Source organism: Gambusia affinis, linkage group LG21 (assembly GCF_019740435.1).
Source record: "Gambusia affinis linkage group LG21, SWU_Gaff_1.0, whole genome shotgun sequence".
Taxonomy (NCBI): Eukaryota; Metazoa; Chordata; class Actinopteri; order Cyprinodontiformes; family Poeciliidae; genus Gambusia; species Gambusia affinis.
Window position 1 is genome coordinate 13,887,155 of NC_057888.1, and position 21,218 is coordinate 13,908,372.

The 21,218-nt window shown below is 36.3% G+C and overlaps 1 protein-coding gene across 5 annotated transcripts in view; it reads right to left on the reverse strand.

The window, feature by feature from the left end:
* cntnap2a (contactin associated protein 2a) overlaps positions 1-21,218 on the reverse strand; it is a 283,391-nt gene that overhangs the window by 167,167 nt on the left and 95,006 nt on the right. For all 5 annotated transcript variants that reach the window (XM_044103978.1, XM_044103977.1, XM_044103979.1 and 2 more), the window contains exons 2-3: positions 16,095-16,205; positions 7,056-7,249 (exon numbers count right to left, since the gene is read on the reverse strand). In XM_044103978.1, coding sequence (XP_043959913.1) covers positions 7,056-7,249; positions 16,095-16,205 — 305 coding nt within the window. The remainder of the gene's footprint in view (positions 1-7,055; positions 7,250-16,094; positions 16,206-21,218) is intronic.

Below are 21,218 nucleotides of genomic sequence, written 5' to 3' on the forward strand. Positions count from 1 at the left end.
AGGGAAAAATGGAATTTTAATAGCCCATTACTCAGGCTGTGAACATTTGGCACCTTCTCCCCCCTCAGTTCACAAAAGACCAACACTGATGGAGCAAAGTCTTCATGTTTAGCTCCACATAAAACTTGTACAGATGAAGCACTTTGTGTGTGGTTGCATGCCTTTACACTTGAAAATTAGGCCTTCTGTAAGTCTGCGTTTTGACAATTCCTTGTTTCGCGTTGCTGACTTTGCTAATGTCAGCAGCACAGCAAACATATCACTGTGTTCAAGATAAAATCACTTATCACTTGAATTCCAAAAAGAAAAAGTGCAAAATTTCTGTAATTATGGCCTGTTTGTATCAAACTGGAAAAAGTGTAATTTGACTGTACCTGTCAATGACACATTTTGGGAAAAAAATAAAATAAAATTAATCACATTACCTCATACGTTACATTAAAGGAAATAAGCAGTAGTCACTGTAAAGTACCAAATTTATGTCTGGAAATTTAACCTCTGTGCTTTTGACAACGCTGTGCCAATCTCCAGAAGCCAATGTGGGAGATCCAGGGTGAACACTGGAGAAGTCACAACTCTTTCAATCACTTTGGATGTTGGTAGGTAGATGAAAGGCAGAGGGAATCCATGCATGCATGGGGAGAACATAAAAACTCTAGACCAGTGGTCCCCAACCACCAGGCCGCGGACCGGTACCGGGCCGCGCAAGAAATAATTAAATATGTCCGTCCTATGTAATGAGTCTGGAGGAGCTTTTATTTTGAAAATCCTAAACCGGATGCTGTCGGTTACGCCTTTCGTGCCAACATGCAGCAGAATGAGTAAGAAACAACTGCAATTTGTAAGATTTACAAGATATGTAAAGGTTTGCACGTTGGTGTAGCTCTCATCCCCTTTTCCCACTGATTATGAGAAAGTGTCTCCAGAGAGAGGAATGTCTGGGTTTTGCTTTTAAACTTTACTTCCTTAACCTGATCTTGCATACTGGAAGGCAATGAGTGTAACTTTGATCAATCTCTCTATGTGGAGACTACATTTTGTAAAAATCATATCATAATCACTCTCTCAAAACTAATTTTGAATTCAGTTGTTCTTGCCACTCAGCAACACTGACATTGAAAATTAATAAGAGTGGTTGTGCACAAAAAAAGGAAAGAAGGTAGAAAGAGACGAAGACATCCACTGATGTTTATATGCAGGTGTGTGATTGATCAGTTCATGCTCTGAAGGTTTTGAAACTGAATTAAACCTTACCACTGAGACAAGACAAAGACTTCCCCATCTATTTACCTGACAAGTCACAGTCTAGCAGCTTTTTCCTCTAGAGAATGCACATACACATTTGTTTGTACTTACAAAAAGGGCACACTAGAAAAAAAAAAAAGCTCCACACAGACTAGGCAATGCTTGCTTGAACACCAGGATGTTCAGCTGAAATACGATCTATAGCACAATGGATAGCACTACACCCTACTAATAGTGACACACTTTACTTGTTACCCTTGATAACGTTTGCTGTGAAACATCAAGTCCAGTTTCACCACTCACAGAAAGATATCTATTTTAATCCCAAATAATGAGATGATATATATACACAGAGAATATAGTTGTTCATCAATTCTGACTCTTAAAAAGGTCTTTTGACACCTGACATCCCTCGGTATGTAAACAAAAGTGGAGTGGAGTTACATTTAAGCTTCTGTAGATTTCTTTTTAATTTTCAGCAAAAAAACATAAGCCATTTGTTCTGCTAGCGCTAGATATGGGTGTTTGTTTTGATAGTATTTACCCAGAATCCCCTGTGCTGTAGTCCGTTTCCTGCGTCTAGAGCAGTTTCAGGCCCATTTGTTATTAAAATGCATCGGACTGCACCAGAGTTGATTTCAACAGAATATATTGCTCATAGTACGTTAGGTTCTTAGCCATACCAGATTGTTTTTTGGTCTGAATCAGAGTTTAATTGTGCAATCACATCTTCCCAAACGAAGGGAGTTTTCTAGGCAAACAAACTAGATTTAGATCAAAGCAGACTAAATGGGGCTTATGTCAATGCCTTCTTAAAATTTTTGCTCTTTTTCTCTTTAATTTGCTTCAGCCAGCAAATCCTTTGAAATATGTTTTTACATGTACATATACCCGTCAATAAAATCAAGATAAATGATGAGTGCACGCAATGGCAACAGCACCAAGTATAAAGAAACATAGCTAAATTTAAGCATGTCATTATTTTTTAAGTAAATGTTATGACAAAAAAAAAAAAAAAGAAAAGAAAAAAGTGAAAATACTGAATCAACACTTCAAGGTCTCACCAAGGAATTTGAACCTTGGCCACAAATGAGTCGTCCAAAAAGATTGTCACACTAAGCACATAGTCAGTTCTGTAGGTCCACCCATGAGCACTGCATGTAGGCCACCGAGTAGCCAGGAAAAGTGGGTTGGGGAGGACCAAATAATCCAACTCATGAGAAATCATTATAATAATTTTAAAACTTTAAAAAATTGCATGTATTTTGCACTTCTTTAACTTAATTTAATTTTCACTACAGTCTTCTATGAACCTCTCGGGTATCAGTGCATCAATAATAATCCAGAATGTGTTATAACTATGCATCCTTGTCTTTTTGGTTACCCATATCCCTTTCTGACAGTGCAAGTGGAAAATAAAATGATAAAAAAGACAAAAAAATGAAACGAAAAACAACAACTTGTCAATTCATTTGATATGTCTACATTACATGACACTGCTCAACACTTGTTCACTCCTTGTAAAAATATGAATAAATATTTTGTCTACACTAAAGTCATGGCTCAGTTACCCTTGAGGATAACGTAAAATCTTAGGGATTTATGTACTAATTCGTTTCCACAACTGTGTGCTTTAAGACAAAGTAGTCAGGTGCAAAAATCACTATATGAGCACTTATGAGTTACTAATTGTCATATGTGCTGTGCTTGGATGAAACAACATTGACACCTGCAAATTTCTTTATACAAGAAGACTTAATTTTGCCTGTTAATGCTGAAATATGTCTTCTATAGTAAAATTATCTGAGATTATTAGACCCAATCATTTCTGATAAACAGATTTGACCCTAAAAATTTGATTTGATATTTCATTCTGGATTCTCACTAGATGAGCAAGATTGGGGTCCTTACCACATTTGTCACCTTTATCTCCTGCTGTTAATAAAATGTACCACCATTGTAGAAATGGTAAACCACAAATCACACTTTATTTTATTCTATGCCTTGAATTACTTACTATGCTTAATTAGAAAAAGGAAATGATGCAAAGACCCATTTAAGGGTGCAAATCATGATGCTAGTGACTAAATGAAGTTGGAGTAAGGATGGGCTTTTGCTTTTATTAATTATTAGTCATTTATCCATGTCATTGTGACTCCTTAGTGGTACTAGTGGTATTAGTTTCAAATAAAAACATTTTCTTTCACAAAAGCAATACTGCATTGCCATGCTCACTGATTATACTTCACAACGAGACATGGAGTTATAACAGTTGATTTAGTATTGAGACAACATCTTCTGATGAAAGCCAAAACTAGTTGGACCTCTCAGTTTGGCATGAATGGAGTTAAGTCATCAGCAAAAAGTAATGGCAGGCGGTGATTGGGTGCAAAAGCCTCCTGAAAAGAGCTCTCATGCATAAAAGTGCAGGACAGGTGGTTTTCTCTCTGGGGATCACTGTGTGAGCCTCATTCAGTGGTGAATGGGGATTGAGCCGAATGTGATTGAATAGGCTGAAACAGGTCCTGATGGTAGCAGTGTGCGTGTGTGTGTGTGTGTGTGTGAGTGAAAGAGACAGAAACATTAAGCTGGTTTATGTGCTCAACTATCCCTTCTCATTCATTTGATCAATAGCACTGATTGCTTTAATATTATCACTTCTTTCACACATGGCAAAAATAGTTTATGGGGGTGTAGAAGATGATCTTAGTCACCAACCATGTGTTAGGACCAACCAACATGTGTGTGTCTGTATTCTTGTAGACTGCTGCCCTTCCAAATGAGACCAGAAACAGCCAAAAGGATGCACTCTGCTTTTCCCTCCTGCTGCATGGATTATTTATGAGATATGTCCAACTTGAAATGATTAGCTTTCTATTTGTTTACATAAGCGCTATTTTGACTAACAACAGCAATAAATTAAAAAGCAATATATGTGTCATACATCTAGACAAAATGGAGGCAAAACCTCAGCTGTGGTTGCAAAATACGAAAGAGATTAATGTTCTTTTTAAAGCGTTTGCAGAAATATTAGAAGCAATGAATCAGGGTTAATGGCAGAAGGAAATTCTTCAGAATGAATAATTATCACAAAACAATTTTGATTCAGCATAAAACAACAATTTCATTTATTAGTGACAGTTTAAATTATGTGTCACTGAAAACAGCTCTAAAAATAATTGTTGAATCTAAATAATGTAGAGCTGTCAGAGACTGAATGTCAAAAAAACAACTTAACAGTCAGGTTCAAGTGTCTAGATATGATGGATAGTATAAACTGGTAGTCAAATCATTCAGCAACTTTATTTCAATTTTGCATTGGAGAAAGTCAGTCAAAATGTAGTCTGTGAAAAACACAACATATTAGAGAAGAAAACTCTACTTTGTCTATGCTGACTAAAGCAATGTTAGCATTTCTCCCCAGCATATTTGAAAAGTGGTTTGAAACGCTTTATATAATCATGCAAGATGCAGTTTGCTTGGAGACACAAGTTTGTATCCCATTTACCTCAAAACCCAGCATTCAGATCAGGTTTAAACCATTTTTAGACATCCATATGACACATCCACGTGAGGACAAATGGTCTACTTCATAATATGAACTAAATCAAATACAATTTTCAGAATGGAGTTCTGTTCATCTGCAAACAAAACGTGGAAATCTTCCACTAGCTATTACAAATACCATGATCAATGTCTTGTGACTCTTACTTACTGGTCTGGTAAGAGAGACTAATTAAAACACCAAAGAAGCTTCCTATAAAAATGTTCTTAATAAAAATGTCATTCTTCAAAAAAAAAAAAAAAAAAAAATTCAAAAGCCGAAAATGTGAAAGTTCAAATTGTGATATATTGCTAGAGTTCCAAAGAAACTTTAATGAGTTTGACTTATCTGTCTACAAGGAATGTACCTTATTTTCTGGATTATAAGTTGCTACATTTTTCACATGCATTGAGCACTGTGATGCAGTTAATATGTGAATTTTTACTAGTGGGTTTTAAAAAAATCTGATTGCTACATGATAAAGAGGACAGCACAAGATGAGTGAATTTTCTTCAAGACTAAAGTGACATTAAGAGCAAAAACAAAAGAGACTGAGGAAGTGTGTGACAAAGTAAATGGGGAATGGCCTGTACTTGTATGAACTAAACCATATGTGTTAAGAAAGCTATGATTTCATTTGGAAAAAATCCACACACTGAAATAGTATCTGTACATTCACAAGGAAATAAAAGATTGGTTCCTGCATCTTGGAGCCAGACAGTGCTGCAATACGCTCTTTCACTTGGAAGTTAAACTTGGCAAAAACCATGCTAATAGTTTGATGAATATTTAAATACACCAAGCTGTGAAACTGTCTTTTTTTCTGCAAGAAGTTTCCTGCTTTGATTTAATTGTGGCTATAGAGAGGACTGTCATATTATAATGAATAATATATCCATTTACATTAATAATTTTTTAATCTAGAGAAATGTAATTTAATTTTCTATTCAGTCTGTGTGAATTACCTTCCATCTGAACTTGGATTAAAACAAATGAGAAACACAGTTCAAATTTGGTCAACACTTAGCTGACAGGAGCTTGATAAATTTTAACCATAAAATTATCTTTCACAGATAAGCAAAAACTATTAATTAAGTAAGGGACTGTGACAAGTGCAGTGTTGCTGGCAACAGCAAGCTCATTAAATTCAGCCAAACCCAGTTTAAAAGTTTCTTCTTATTTCGCAGTTCAATCTATTTCAATTCAACTGTCTGAAGCCATTTTGATAACCAGCACTGAACCAAAATGATGTTCAGTTAAATGAGTTATAAAAACAAAAACAAGACAGATTAAAACAGACAATACACAAGACAAGGGGTCCTGTATTAAATCAATTACCTAAACACAACAGATCTCATGATGTCAAATGCTAAGATATAAAGCAAGGTTTTGGAAGAGATTTAAACAGATAGAGAAGACGCCTCTCTAGTTTCCAAGGGTATGCTACAGCAAAACCACAATCTCCTCTAAATTCACATTGAGTCCTAGATACAGGGACAAGCAGCTGATTAGCTGAACTGTGAGCGCAGGTAGGTGTGTAACACTGCAACAGTTCAGAGAGATTGGATGGGGCAAGGCCATGGTGGGTTTTAAAAGCAAATAAAATAATTTTAACATAAATTCTGAAGGGACAGGAATACCTCCATTGAAGGTAACCTAAAACACAACGCTTTACCTTATCTTTAGATACTTCATGGTAGATGGGATGTTAATGGAAATCTGTGTCCATTTTGCACATTTTCTGTCTTGGGAGTAAAGTTGGCCTTTCTTTTCATAAACTTGTATTTGGCTTTAGAACACATTTTGTATAAATAGTGGGATTATTAGTAATATAAAATGTGCTTTATCCGTTTCAGTACCTTGACAACGGGCATTAGGAAAACCAGGTTCCACAGTGGTATAACCATAAGGTGGGCCTTTCCACAGGTATTCCACCCATCACCTTTTTTTATTTGCTTTTGTAAAATTTCCTCTGCTGATTCCTGTGTTGTGTAGAATATTTCCAAGACAGACAGAGTAGATAGTTATAGGACTGATACGCAGTAAAAAATAAAATAAAATTAAAAAAAATAAATTTACTGACACGCCCAGACCAGTGGAGATTGTAGGGCCTCAGCAGAGAGGAATAGCCAGGACTCATGTGGTTTTAGGGCTCTCTCAGTTTTTATTTGCAACATAATTGTGGAGTGTTAGTGAGGAATAAAGAGGTCTTCATGGTCTCACAACTTAACCACACAAATATAAACCTAAATTTCAATTTACTCACCCAAATGTTGCCGTCTTGATGATATGGTTTCCAGTTCCTTCCTGTGTCACTGTAGAGCAGACGGTACTGTGTCGTCCAGTCTGAGCTGCTGTACCGACCCTGTGTTGCAATGGCGCTCACTTGTCTTCGAGAACCAAGGTCCACCTGGAGCCACTGGTAATGGTCACTGTCCAGAGGTGACCATCCTCCAGCACCTGTAGAGTGGATGGCATTTTAAAACGGAGGGCATCAAAGATCTCTTTTCTCATGCATACTTATTTAAAGTGAAATGCAAAGCCAAAGTTCCACGTAGGAAGAAAGTTGTTTTGAAAAAGAATTTATGATTGCTTCATTACCCCTCTACTGAAGACAATTTAGCTTTGAAGTCTGCTCCCAATAAAGCTTAATTTACAAAAAATATATTGCAGTATGAACATGTTAAACACAATCTATCAAAAAAGCTATCCTAGGTTGTGTAAAAGATTATAGATACAACAATAATAATTCTTGAAGTCTTGCATTTAGTAATGAAAATGGGATTGTCAATAAAAAAAAACAAAAACAAAACAAAACAAAAAACAGGCTTTATCCATTCACAGAGTGGTGTGCATGAGACTCCTGCAGTGAGCAATATAAGATTCACAAAACCAGGGGGAAATATGTAAGCAGAGCTAAGCATTGTGCAGAACACAAAAGAGGCGATGATCATAAGATGGTATATATGTTGTCAAAGCTGGCAACATCACCTCCCAGGCAGAAAAAACAAAAATACAGACTCATTACACTCTATTTCTAACTTGACAGATAACTGGAGTTGAATCAGTAAAGTTGCCAAACCCAATGCAGAAAAAGTAAAATATATCTAATACATCTAAATGTATTTAAAATATAAAAAATACAGTCAGTTATAAGAACGTTTTGGGATGGGTAAAAAAGTGAGGAACAAGTCTGATTATACTATCAATTTACCATGAACTCAATGATTAAGAACACAAATTAAAAAAAGACAATGTTCAAGCCAGTTTATAAAAGACTGAACTAAAGGCTCAAAGAAAAAATATTGGAAACCAAGAAGTGGTTCAAGTACACTTTCTACATTAAAGAAACAGTAAAGAGTTAATAGATGTTACTATAATTAACTACTAAAGGGGTACGCTCTGAGCTAGTAGTAAAATCTTTGAAATAAAAATTCAACAGCATCTAAAAAACATGAGGTCTCCTAGTTGAGTACAGAGGTTGAAGGAAAAAAAGAAAAAAAACTTTTCTCACATTATTAATGTTCAATATGTCATTATAATTTTCTGTGATAAACCAACTCACTAAGATGCATTGTTTTAAATAGAAGGAATAGTTTGTTATACATTTGCAAAGAATTACACCTCTCCTGATCAAGAGAAAAGATCAATCGTATTGTATAAATGAACAAATAAACCTCTTTTACTGCTCATTTAAACATAGCCCAAACTAGTAGTACATGACACAGCAGGGCCGGCGTTAGATAAAACTATTTGAACAGGAGCGATCATCAGAAAATTGCATTGAGGCAGGGTTACCACAACATACAGATGGATATCAAAGGGACAAAGCTGAACTGAAAGGTCTAGAGAAAAATATGGGTTCAAAAGATCATATAAGAATTGGAAGGATGTAGAATGTTGGAAGTGAGGGAATTAAAGGTGACAGGCTAAATGAATGGTAGCATCAGCCAAAAGGAAAATAAAAAGAATAAAGGGAGAAATGGGAGTCAGGAAGCATCGCGGGACTGTCACTGTTCTCTCGCCTGTCACACACACAGATGTTCAGGGAGGGGAAAAAAAGGAGCAGGAGGAGGATAGGTGAGAGAACAGGGGAGCAGAGAAGGTCAAGACACCACGTCTGAGGAAGAGACAAAGAGAAGGAGAAAGCCAAAAGGTGGTATAAAAAGATCGGAAGATAAAACTCACAACAATAGGGGAGAGAAAAGGAAGAATGATCGAAACTGTAAAACAATTAACTCACTAGGCGAAATGCCATCCCAATTTCGTCATGCTTGGAGATCAAAGGAGATTGAAAGCTCCCTTCATTGGATAAAATGGACTGTGATTAAGAGATTGTAAAAACTGTTTCAAAGATTTTATATCACTACCAAGACCATAAAAACTGAAAACAGATCAGTCCTCATAAAGTCAAACTAATTAAATTCTTCTGATTTAATTAGTGAGCTAAGCTGTAAAGGAGGGCTAGCAGGAAACATCACACCCAGAAGCCAAGGCACTTCTATTTGTTCTTATTCTTTTTGTGTAAATGTGGGTGTCAAATACTCTCATTATATCCTGCAGTTCAACAACATGCATGTTAACTTAACTGGTGAGTCTCACGTTCCCAAAAGTGGAAGAGTATATACATGGTTGACTGTTTCATCTCTACATGTATTGTGGACACATATTCTATGTGTGTGATTTGAAAGTGTTTGTGCTACTTTTATTTGTATATATTTGTATATAATTGTGTGCATTTCTTTGAAAAGTTTCGATCGCCAACTTCAAGATCTTAATTAGTTAAGAGTCTAGGATGTCAGAAAAGGGGTATGGAGAGAAAACAGCTGGTTGGTTCTCTGCTAGTGCTTCATCTTTCTGTCATGGAGTAAAGGGAGGGAATGGAGACAGAGTAATTTAATTAAAAGCCGACTGTCGTTACCGATGGGTGACTGCAAAGGCAAACTTTACAGGATGACAGAGTGAAAAGAATATATGAAAACGGAGGGGGAATCTGGTTAATTGTGCAGCACATTAGAGCGCCGTTGTCCTGCAGCTGTTACTCTTTTAAAAAAAATTAAAATAAAAAATACAGTGTGCGAATAAGATACTTTTTTAAAGCTGTGAGAAAATAAAATGCTGCATAAAAGGGTTGAAATGAGAGAAAAAAATAACAGATAATAAAATTGAACAAATAAGAAAGCAGACAAGCTGAGAAAATGGGCCGTGGGATTGAAAATATTACAGTAAAAACTTACAGATGCATTCAGAGGAGATGAAATGGTGAGGTATAAAGAGTATGCAATGATGCAGGGAAAGAAACAGGTGAAACGTGGGAGAGATGAATCCTGAAGAGAAGCTTAAAGCAGCAGAAGAACACAGAAAGATTTCAAGATCAGTTTTGGAAGTGTTAATCATTTGAGGTTGAATTTTATGCTTGGTCACTTTTGCATTGCAAAGAATCGTGTGCACACATGAATGCTTAGATTTATGCATAACTGTTGGAATCACTGCAGATGCACACATGCATACACAGATCACCCTGTTCCATTTCTTTCTTTAAAAAAAAACATATCAGTTTCTATTGTTGCAGGAGTGAGTTTCTCTTTTACACAAATTCCCACTAAATAAACTAGAACTCAGGTAACACGGATGGTAAGTACATATTAAAACAATACAAGTAAATGGATTTTGGTTCCTCTGAGATAATAGTGGGAAACAATACTTTTTTCAAACCATCAACCATAACGCAATTACTTCCTTTACCTTTTCCTCCATGTTGTGTTTCTATCAAAATTTTATTATTTGGACTCCATTGTTAACTCTTTCTTCTCATTTTGAAGGTGTCTCACATGTCTAATGGAAAATGTCATACTTTTCCAGACTACATAACTTCCAATAGCTCTCTGTTGTTTGCAAGAAATATTTTTTTTTTCAAACCATTCACATTCAAATGTAAAAATTCTAAGGTTAACTTCAAATTTATGTAAAGTATCTCGATAGCACATACGCATAAAACATGAAATCAACAGAAATAAAGTGGAAGCAAAGAGGACCAATGGCGGGAAGCAAAGAAAAACAACACTGGAGGAAAGTTAGAAAACCAGAAATTTAGTAGGAAATGAGGAAAAGAAGCTAAAAGGACGCAAGAAATGTTATTGTTGTGTTGTAACATATTGTATAGCTATTTAAATTAAATGTTCTGTTTTGTTTTGTTTTTTTTTAGTTGAGGATAACAACTTTCTACTTCATCTTTTCCGAATGCAATGAATTCCACCCATAATCTTTGTAGACTGCTTGCAACCTAGTACACCATCACTTTTTCTTTCTGTCTCATGCAATTTAATGTTTCTTATTTGGACTCTCTGTAGGTCAAGTCCTTGGTATTTTGACATATATAAAAGTTTCAAAAATGCATGTGAATAAAACTGTAACAAATAAAACCAGCCTCAGTCCCCAAAGGGTTTAACATTATATTCCACAGTGTTTGTTCGAACTACGAACACTGTGGACACTAGGGTAATTATTATAATCACGCAAACATCATAAAATACATAATATATCTGAAACAGTATATAAATTATCTTTGGCTTCATTCCATTATTCTTCTCTTATCTCTGATGCTCTGACTGCTATCCCTTCTTTATTTCTTACCCCTTTATTTATCCAAACAGACCAAAAGGTACTGGCTGCAAGAGAAATTGGCTTGTCTCTTCTCCCTGTCTGACACTGCTGAGAAATACTGGGTCTTGTACTTGAAGTGACAGAAAGAAGCTACTGTCGAGGGCAAAATGTAGATTTGGGAGAGAGGAGAGAACAGGAGTGATAATGTAAGGCGGGGGAGTCAATGCCATGACAGGAGGGAGAGGAAAAGAGGATATTAGAAAAGCAGGAGAAAAAGTGACGGACAGAAATTGGAGGAAGGGGTAGAGAGAGGCAGAAAGGCACAGAGAAAGAGAGGAGGAAAGAGAGAGGAAGACAGAAACAAAAACAAAAAGCATAAAAAAATATAAGGATGTCAGGAAGTTACAGTAGAAGGTGAGGATAATGAAGAAAAAGAAGAGGCGGGTATGACAGACCAGAAGAAAATAATAGAAAAAATGTAGGAGCTGATTGTCTAAAGGTTTGCACATACAAAAATAAGTGCAAACTTGATAGCACACGCAAACCCTATGTACAAACACATAAATAAGATTCTGTCAGCAAAATGACGAGAATTGCCAGCACAATAAATTTAACATATCCGCCTTCATTAATATGCAAAACATGCTGTATTGCATATACGTTGGATATTTTTTTGTCATTATTCGTCCAGCATAAAACATTTTCTTCTTGATCTTTCTTTATAGTTTTTCTGACCCTTTTCATGATGACAACCAGTTGCACATGCAAAATCCTCATTATTGTTATCACTCTGTTTTGCTTACACAATGTGTCACTCCTTATTTGGAACAAGGTCGAACATTGTGCCAAAGTCTATTAGTTTTACCTGAACTGTAATTTCTGGACAAAAGAAGGAAGGATAAAAAAAAAAAACAATATAGTTCAAAATGAAAGCAAATATATAAAGTGTTATGTAATGATGCTAAATGCTATTTCAGTTAACAATGGGTGTAAAATCCAGAGGCTAACAGCAATTAACAAAGTTAATAAGGCACATTATCAAGTGGGGCATTTCAATAAATTAATCTATTATTGAATAATGGCATTTGGACATTTCACCCACAAAAATACATTACCTTAAAGATGGCTGAGATGAGATCCCCAAACTCTGATATGACAGAGAAAAACATCTGACAACATTTACGTTATGTTTTTTTTTAAATCCATGTTGTGGTCTGACTATTATACACTGGATACTGATTAGGCTTTTTTAATGCACTATTAAGGTAAAAGAATTGAGATATATTCATATTATTCAATTCAAATGTTATGTTCCCTTCCACTGGGGTATAAAATCAAGAACTTAAGACTGACTTCAGACAAATTACCATTTATGAAAACATGAGTTTCTCTCAGGAGCTGAATGAATTGAGGCATGCTAGCGTGAGCGCATGTCAACTGTGCAATAAGTACATTTGTGAGATATCTACCACGAAACATTCCACTTTCAACGATAAGTGGCATTATCTCAAAGTGGAAGCAATTGTGGACAACAGCAACTCTAAAAAAGAATGGTAGGCAATGTGAAAGAAAGCTGAGTCACACCAAACATTAAGGTTAGCTAAAAAACACGTGAAGAGAGAGCCGAGTCAAAAAGCAAAGCTCTCGATTTACCGCTCGATCTACGTTCCCACCCTCATCTATGGTCATGAGCTTTGGCTCATGACCGAATGCACGAGATCACGGATACAAGCTGCCGAAATGTGTTTTCTCTGTAGGGTGTCTGGGCTCTCCCTTTGAGATAGGGTGAAAAGTTCAGTCATCCGGGAGGGACTCAGAGTAGAGCCGCTGCTCCTTCACATCAAGAGGAACCAGTTGAGGTGGCTCGGGCATCTGGTCAGGATGCCTCCTGGACGCCTCCCTGGTGGGGTGTTCTAGGCATGTCCCACCGGGAGGAGGCCCCGGGGAAGACCCAGGACACGCTGGAGGGACTATGTCTCTCGGCTGGCCTGGGAACGCCTTGGGATTCCTCCAAAGGAGCTGGAAGAAGTGGCTGGGGAGAAGGAAGACTGGGCCTCCCTTCTGAAGCTGCTAACCCTGCGACCCGACCCCGGATGAAGCAGAAGAAAATGGATGGATGGATGAAAACACATGCATGGACTACATAGATTGAGTTTCCATGGGTGAGTAGCTACATAGACCAAGTACAATGCAAAGCAACAGATCCAGAGGAATCCGAAGTCTTGAAGAAGTATTCTGTAGAGTGACCAATCCTCAGACCCCCTCACAAAAACTTAAAGTTGCTTTAGCTGCAAAGGCCGTCCGTATATATCCTGTGTACTAAGCATGCCATATCATTAAAATTTATGGATTTGTAAAGGAAGTTGTCTCAGTATTTTTGCCAGTTTAGTGGATCTGACAAATCAAAATCTGACAGAATCGGTTTACAGTAATATATTTGTTCTCTCTGTTGTGGACGTCTGAGCTGGATAATACAAGCAAGGAGAGATGGGAGTAAAAATATGTTGCACAACAGCATATTGGGCTATAATTTGTATTTTCTTTATTTTTTCACCTCCCTGTTTTATAGCTGGAAAAGACTGGAAAATAATTACGTAAAAGAACAAACTCATAATAAAGGGCTTGAAAATGACACCAATTTTTTCATTTTCGATGGACAAGACTTGAATGCAGGATTAGCTACACATTTAGATAATTCACAATAAAACACGAAAGCAACACAATGTATCCCAAAAGCCTGATAAAGCACTGAATTCTTCACTTGGAGTAAGGCGGTGCATTTTCAGCATAAATTACAAAACATAGACATCAGAAAACATTGCAGTGCATTATCGGTCATGTGTAATAAACCTATCAAATGGTTTACTCTGCATGGAATTTATTTTGCTATATTTTCACATTTCTTACCAAATCTGCTGAGTCATCGCCCACATAAAGATGATTTACTTCTGCTGTCCTTAGCAGTGTGAAATACAAATTAAAAGCCAGTGTGGCAAAAACTGCTCTCATACTGAATATGACTAACTTAGTCAAATTCAGTATGAAAGCAGGAAAAAAACAGGAATCAGATAATCTGATTTCACATATCAAGCAGGCAACAAAATAGCTCATCTATGGAGCATTCCCCTTTGTTATTTTTTGTTGATGTTGTTGTTTGTTTTGTTTTTGTTTTGCAGTTAGCCTGGGAAATACATGAGGACTGCAATAGTCACCTTTGGTATCTTTGTGCTCTATGATCAACACACATCCAGAAACACACACACTTTTTTAAGTCTTTTAAAAGACTTAACTACTTTTTATGTTTTTCCTAGAAACCTCAGCACTTCTGCCTGTGTTAAAATTAATGGTGTCAGAGTCTTTAATCACGATTTTCAAAATTAAAAAGTGAATATTGCTTTTGCCATGTCTGTGAACAGTGGTGGTTTTAACATGGGCAAAATGGTCTGCTCTGTAAACATGATCTGTAAGTCATTTCAGTAAAACCCAGTGGTGACATTTGCATTAGTGTATAACTGGAAGATCTCACTTCCTCTGGCTCATATCTACTCTGCATTCCCAAAGACAGAACCAAACGTGGAGAAACAGCATTTACTTTTACTTAGGCTCCTTATTTATTTAGAGTTCCCTCCGATTTAAAACAACGGGAGCATTGACCAAAATATTTGATGTACTTGAAGATGATTGTTCTTAATGATTTTGACAATGGCATTTGACAAACTGTAATGTCTGTTGATTGTTTCATAATTGCTTATTGTTTTGTTGATATGTTATATCAACTTGACTTAATTTGCTTAATTGAATACTGTGTTAATTTACATACTTTTTGTTTGTGTTATGTTACAGTACAATACGTTAATGCTAAATATGTCACCAATTTTGGACTTTTTTGATAATGTGTGCATGAATGCGTGAGCGTTTCAGAGATTTTTGTGGGTTCAATGGGTCCAGAAACATCCGTCGCAGCATTTACACAAGAGCTATCAGCATCTGTGAATCTAGTCCTTATTTCGTCCTTTCTTATTTTAAATTCTGCCTTGTTCTCTTGTTTGTATAAGCCATGATTCAAGAAGCATGAGTCCCATCCTCTCTCATTGCTTTAACTCAATCGGTGTGATTAAAATCCTCAGATTACCTTGCCTTTATCTGGCAGGTCTGCATCACTGCTCACTTGCCCACACTGCAGGGTGACTGCATTAGATGGAAAGGTATGAATTATTAATTGTAAAAACATAAAGGGATGTAATTGTCTGTTTAGAGCCCTTAGCTGTGGACTGATGTGAAAATGAGGTTCAGCCTGAGTCACAGAGATAATGATTAAAACGACGATGAGGAGAGTGAGGGATGAGGGAACACAAAAGAAGATGTAAAAAATAAATACAAAGGGAAAATGGGTTAGAAGAGGCAGAAGGGGAAAAGAGCAGCTGGGGAGCACTGTGGAGCATGTCACTCTATAAAAGCTTGAGCATTCATCTCACAGTTTGATCACCTGCAAAATCATTCATAAAGATGTATGGACATGTATCCAAATTAGACTATTAGTCACTTATATGTGTAGAATAAATGTGAAAAGAGTACCCCTCCCCCCCACTACTTTCATTTATATCCAAGTACAAGGACATTTGCGTCTTTTTCTGTGTGTGTGTATGAGTAGGTGTGTGCTTCCTATGAATATTTGAATGCACTATGGATGTGTGCTTCCTACCTCCTCTCCTGTTGAGTTTGGCATATCCAGGTGCATATCCACTGGAGAAGACGGATGAGCTGGTGAAGGCCGTATGAGGCAGCGGAGAGGCTAGAGCCTCATCACACTTCTCTGTGGGGAGCGAATGATTGTGAAGAGAGAGAAAGATGAATAGGGGACAAAACAGGACAGGAAGTGGGAGAAGCCAGAGGACATGTAATTGTGAGAAAAGAAATACAGGGGAGATGGGTGAAAGAAAAGGAGACAAGAAAAGGAGAAAAAGTCAGTGAACTATACCCAGATCCTTTATGCATTTATGCTGAATGCACATACACTACATGTGGAAAAGTAAAGCCTTGGAGTTGTTCACAATTGACAGTGCTTTAAAGAAGAGCAAAAACCTTCCAAACTTACAAAAAAATTTGATTTTTTTCTTTTGACAAAGGAACTAATTAGTTCACAGTAAGCATAAGACAAGTGTGTTTTATATAAACATAAAACCAAAGAACATTATGACAAGTGAAATAAAACATTGTTTTAGATCTAGGTAAACAGTTCATCAGTTTCAAATTTGCCTTGAAAAACCTGTAATGTTGTGCTAGTCAAATCAAACTAACCTCAAACACCAAATGTGAGAAATACTCATGGGAAAAAGCTGACATGAAGATAAAAAGCTGATTTTTTTTTCCCCTATACACACACAACCAACAGTCACACTGCCTCTCCTTGTTGTAAAGCTTCACCTTTCACTCACTCATACAACTGAACCCACTCAACTGCAGTACATTAAGCTTCACAAAGACAGAAATGGTGAATTGTGTGTCAGGCTATGTAGAGGACATCAACAGCTCCCTGCTCCCGTAGTGTAAATGTGGGAGTACAGTATGCTGCATAAAGTCAAACCAAACATCTTACAACAGTTGACCAGGTTAAAAAAATATTTGTTGTACTATTTGACCAACAAGAGTATATTTTAATAGAGATTTTCTTTGTTTAATGGTAGAAATTATATGCAACTGCTGGTCAGAGAGCTGTTCCTCTCTTCCTTGTCTATATACAGATTGAAATTGACATTTCCTGTCCGATTCCATTCAACAACTCATTCTGGTAGTCAGACTTCAAGGCATGACATCGATTCGTATTGAACTTATTGATGAGTCTCAAAGTCTCTTATAAAACTACCCCTGGCTGAAGTCCAGTGAACTGTTCTCCCATCACAAAATGCTTCCAAACCGTTTTAAAGCCACACCACCTTCTGATAGTTTGTCTGCGGTCGACAAAGTTTTAGAGTTCCAATGGGCTCTCCTTTAGGTTAAATTATTTTGCATAGTAATAGAACGCTTGCTCGGATAAGAAAATAGATGAATGTTTTCTGAAAGTTAAGAAATTCAGTTCCCACTAGAAAACATTTGTAAATCATGAATGAAAATGTTTTCAGTTTGGATTATTTAAATTTGTTAAAACAAGAGTTCTGTCTGATCAGCTGAAAGACTTTGAATGGTCAGATTTTTTTTTCTTCACTTTTTGATAAAGTCAGTGATATGACAATAGCTTCCCATAACCTCACTTCAAATTATCTGAACTATCCCTGTAAAGAACCATCACTATGGTTACAAATGCACAAGATATTTAGGTAAATCACTGGATTACAGCAAGATGATCAACCTTGACATCTGCATCTAAGGTTTGTCCTAAAACTTGTCCTAATATTACGAGTGAGATGCACAGACAGTTGTTTTCATTAAGTTATAAATTATATAGTCTTTCTTAGGAACACTGGATTCATGTGGCTCACTAAAGAGATTAATTGGGTGTTGATGTACAAGAATTTGATTGCATTCATCTTTCTCTTTTCTTCTAATAAAACACCATCTGCCATACATGTGGATAGAACGAGGCTATCTTGATGTCTTTGGTTGAGGCATGTGTCGGCTTACCAAGTAATGTGCTTCTACTTATCTCTCCTCTGCAGCTGTGCCACATGAGTAATTGTCATGTAGAAGCATCTAGTCATGAAATCACAAAAAAATCCTAATATCTTGCTCCTGTAGCTACAGTATTTTATGACATGTTCCATAAAAAAATACAACCTCAGTGTTTCAAATATTCAGTAAAACCTGATCTCTGACTTAGAACATCGACACACGTAGATCTTCATAATTACCAAACACCACTTATCTGTCTAGGCACAAATGTAGTTTGGCTTCTCAAGCAGAATACTTTTTCCTCGTTCTTCGTATAAACTTCATCCTATTCAAAATCAATGTTACTGTCAATCCCCTCCCAGCTTAAATTAACTTTAAATCAATTATTTATTTATTTTTCTTTCCATGTTTCTGTTAGCTATGCTTGGTTCGATTTATGCAGGACTGCAGGTAAGCCTGTCTGTCCTGATTGAATATTCAAACAATGCAGGATGATACCTTTGTGAAAACATAACACTTAAAATCAAGTAGCAGTATACCCAAATTGCCTCATTCATTCAAGCCCAAGAACAAAGTCTTGAGTACAGCTCTCTTTAGAGAATTAGCTGTGAACAAGCAGGACTCAAAATGCTGCTCACAAACATAAATGAATGAACAGAATAAGGGCGGTATAGTCCAGTGAGCAAGTTGATTTCATTACCTGTCAAAGTGTAAAGAAAAAAAAAGTATTTACCAGTGGTTCCATTACGTTTGCTTGGGCACTGATCGTTTCTGGGTGTTCGTGTGTGTGTGTGTGTGTGCTTGTTAGTTCGGGGACATTACATAACATAGTATTTTGGAGGAGAAGATCTGAATGTACACATCTAAAAAAGCCACTTGCCATTAAATAGAGAGCTGAAAATACAATCATCATCATCATCACACAGGCATTATGAAACCACCATTGATGAACCACTCGGACTGTGTCTATGTGCAAGCACAGCATCGCAACCTGGTCCATTTTGCACCAATTCTTGCAGTGAAGGATTTGCACTTTAAGTAAGTGCATTGCTCATCACTGAATTGGATTTGCTGGTGTAACACGTCTTTGGCCAGTTAAGCTCCCAACTTCTAAAGTGCCTCTTCTCAAGCACAATTTGCTTTCTATTGATGTTTTTTCATTACATATAATTTTCCACAACACAATAAACAGGCAGAATTCAATTCTTCCTTAGGGGGTTAATATAAGATGATTCAATTCAGTTCAATTCCATTTAATTTGATTGGATTTAAGTTAATTCAGTTATCTGTTGTCCATCTCTGTCGTGCAGCTCCTGTCACAGCTAGTTGTGCTGATTCTCTGTCTCCCGTCTCAACAACCGCCTTGTAATCACTAATCTGAAAGGATTTGTTGTTGTGCATTTAAAGCATCTATGTAGGTGTAGCTACAATGATACATTTGCTCACTTACTTTGTATAATCAGGCAATTCATGGAAATTTGTCACAATATCCTAGCAAAGTATTGTTGGGATTTTCTGGAATGATTTGAACACAGAGATAATGAGTTTTGTCCTTATGGATCTTGTTCTACTTCTCTTCCTGTCTTTGTTTCGTGCTCCAGCTTTGTCAAAGACAGGCTCTGTTCTTTCCCTCAACTTTGGAACTCACATTTCCTCTCCCTTTCCATCTCATTAGTTTACACATGTGTTGTTTGTTTAACATGCATATATTTTCCCCACCAGTTCTTCATATTTAATTACACCTCTGTGGATTTCCCCTTTTGAACAGTTCGTCACCCTACTGTCCTTTATTGGCAGTAATCTGACAGGAAATAGCCAGAGAAAAAAGGGGAAAGGAAGACATAAAGTAAAGGCCTTAAGCTGAGGAATTGAACCACAGATGGATGCGTCAACTCTACCCCACCACATGCCCTCCCCCAATCAGGATTTCTGAATTTAGTTTGTCTATAAACAAAAAAGCGATAATGAAAGCCACACTGTGGTATATGTAAGATGTCAGAAGATATATTTAGTCGTTTTAAAAAAACTTGACATCATTTAACACGGAGTTAGGTTTAAAAATATTTAAGTGGTTTTTATAAATGTAACATGAATAGATGAGAACTGGCTTAGGACTCTACATGTTAGTCAAGTAGAGTCCAAATATTTTAGAGGTTGTCAGGGAACAGTAAGATTTGAATTTTACACAAACATTTTTCATTATGCAGCCAAAATAAATTGCATTCACACAACAGCAAAAGAAAAAGCAAGCAGCACTGGAAACTATGTATTGTGCATGCTAGGTCTTACTAGGTAGGACTTGGGTTGTTATCTCTACATCATGGTCCTTATGTTGAAACAAGATTTTACAGCCCTGAACAATATCGTTTTCAAATCGCCCCCAAAAATGACTAAACTCATACATTGGCAATATTTTAAAAACAAGTAAAAAGGAAAAGTTGGTCTTGAAATTATGTTTACTGTGCCAGGATATAAACTAAGCATGGAGCATACCAAAAATCAAATATATAGTACAAGAAGAATGAACAATGATTTTTTGTGACTTCCTAGCTTTGTCAATTCAAGGATTTCTTCAGTAAATATTCAACTTAATTAGAAAATAATATTTCTGCCAGACCTACATGAAAGTGTATAATAGGTTAAACAAAAAGAGTATATTGTATTTTATAGCTCTAGCAACCTATAATTTTGAATGTTTTTATTTTTATAATAAAAAATCTAAATACATTTACATAATCCCACAATCTTCCATTCATTATACTAGATCAATTTATGTAACATAAGCCGGTAGATTTCTGAACTTTTCGAAAATACACACAATTAGATGCAGAAAAGCTAAATAAAAAACAGCAGCAGCAAAAGAAACAGAAGAAAATGTTGTTTAACTTACTGACATTTGTAGTTACTTTTAACTTTGAATTTAACGCCGGAGCTAGACACTGCAACAGTAAATCTGTTTAGTTCAATGGTTTTGGAATATAAAAAGTACTACATGTTTTTCCGCATAATGTAAAATATGTGTGTCAGAAAGGGCAACTTCTGTGTTTTCTTTATAACTAATTAATCCTTCAGAGAGATGAGAACTGTATGTATTAATTATTCACAGATATACCCAGTGGAACAGCTGCTGCCCACATACTGAAGCAGCTAAAGACACACAAGAATAGTTTTTGAAGGTACACAAAGTTATAATGTGCATATAAAAAAAAAATTAAAAAAA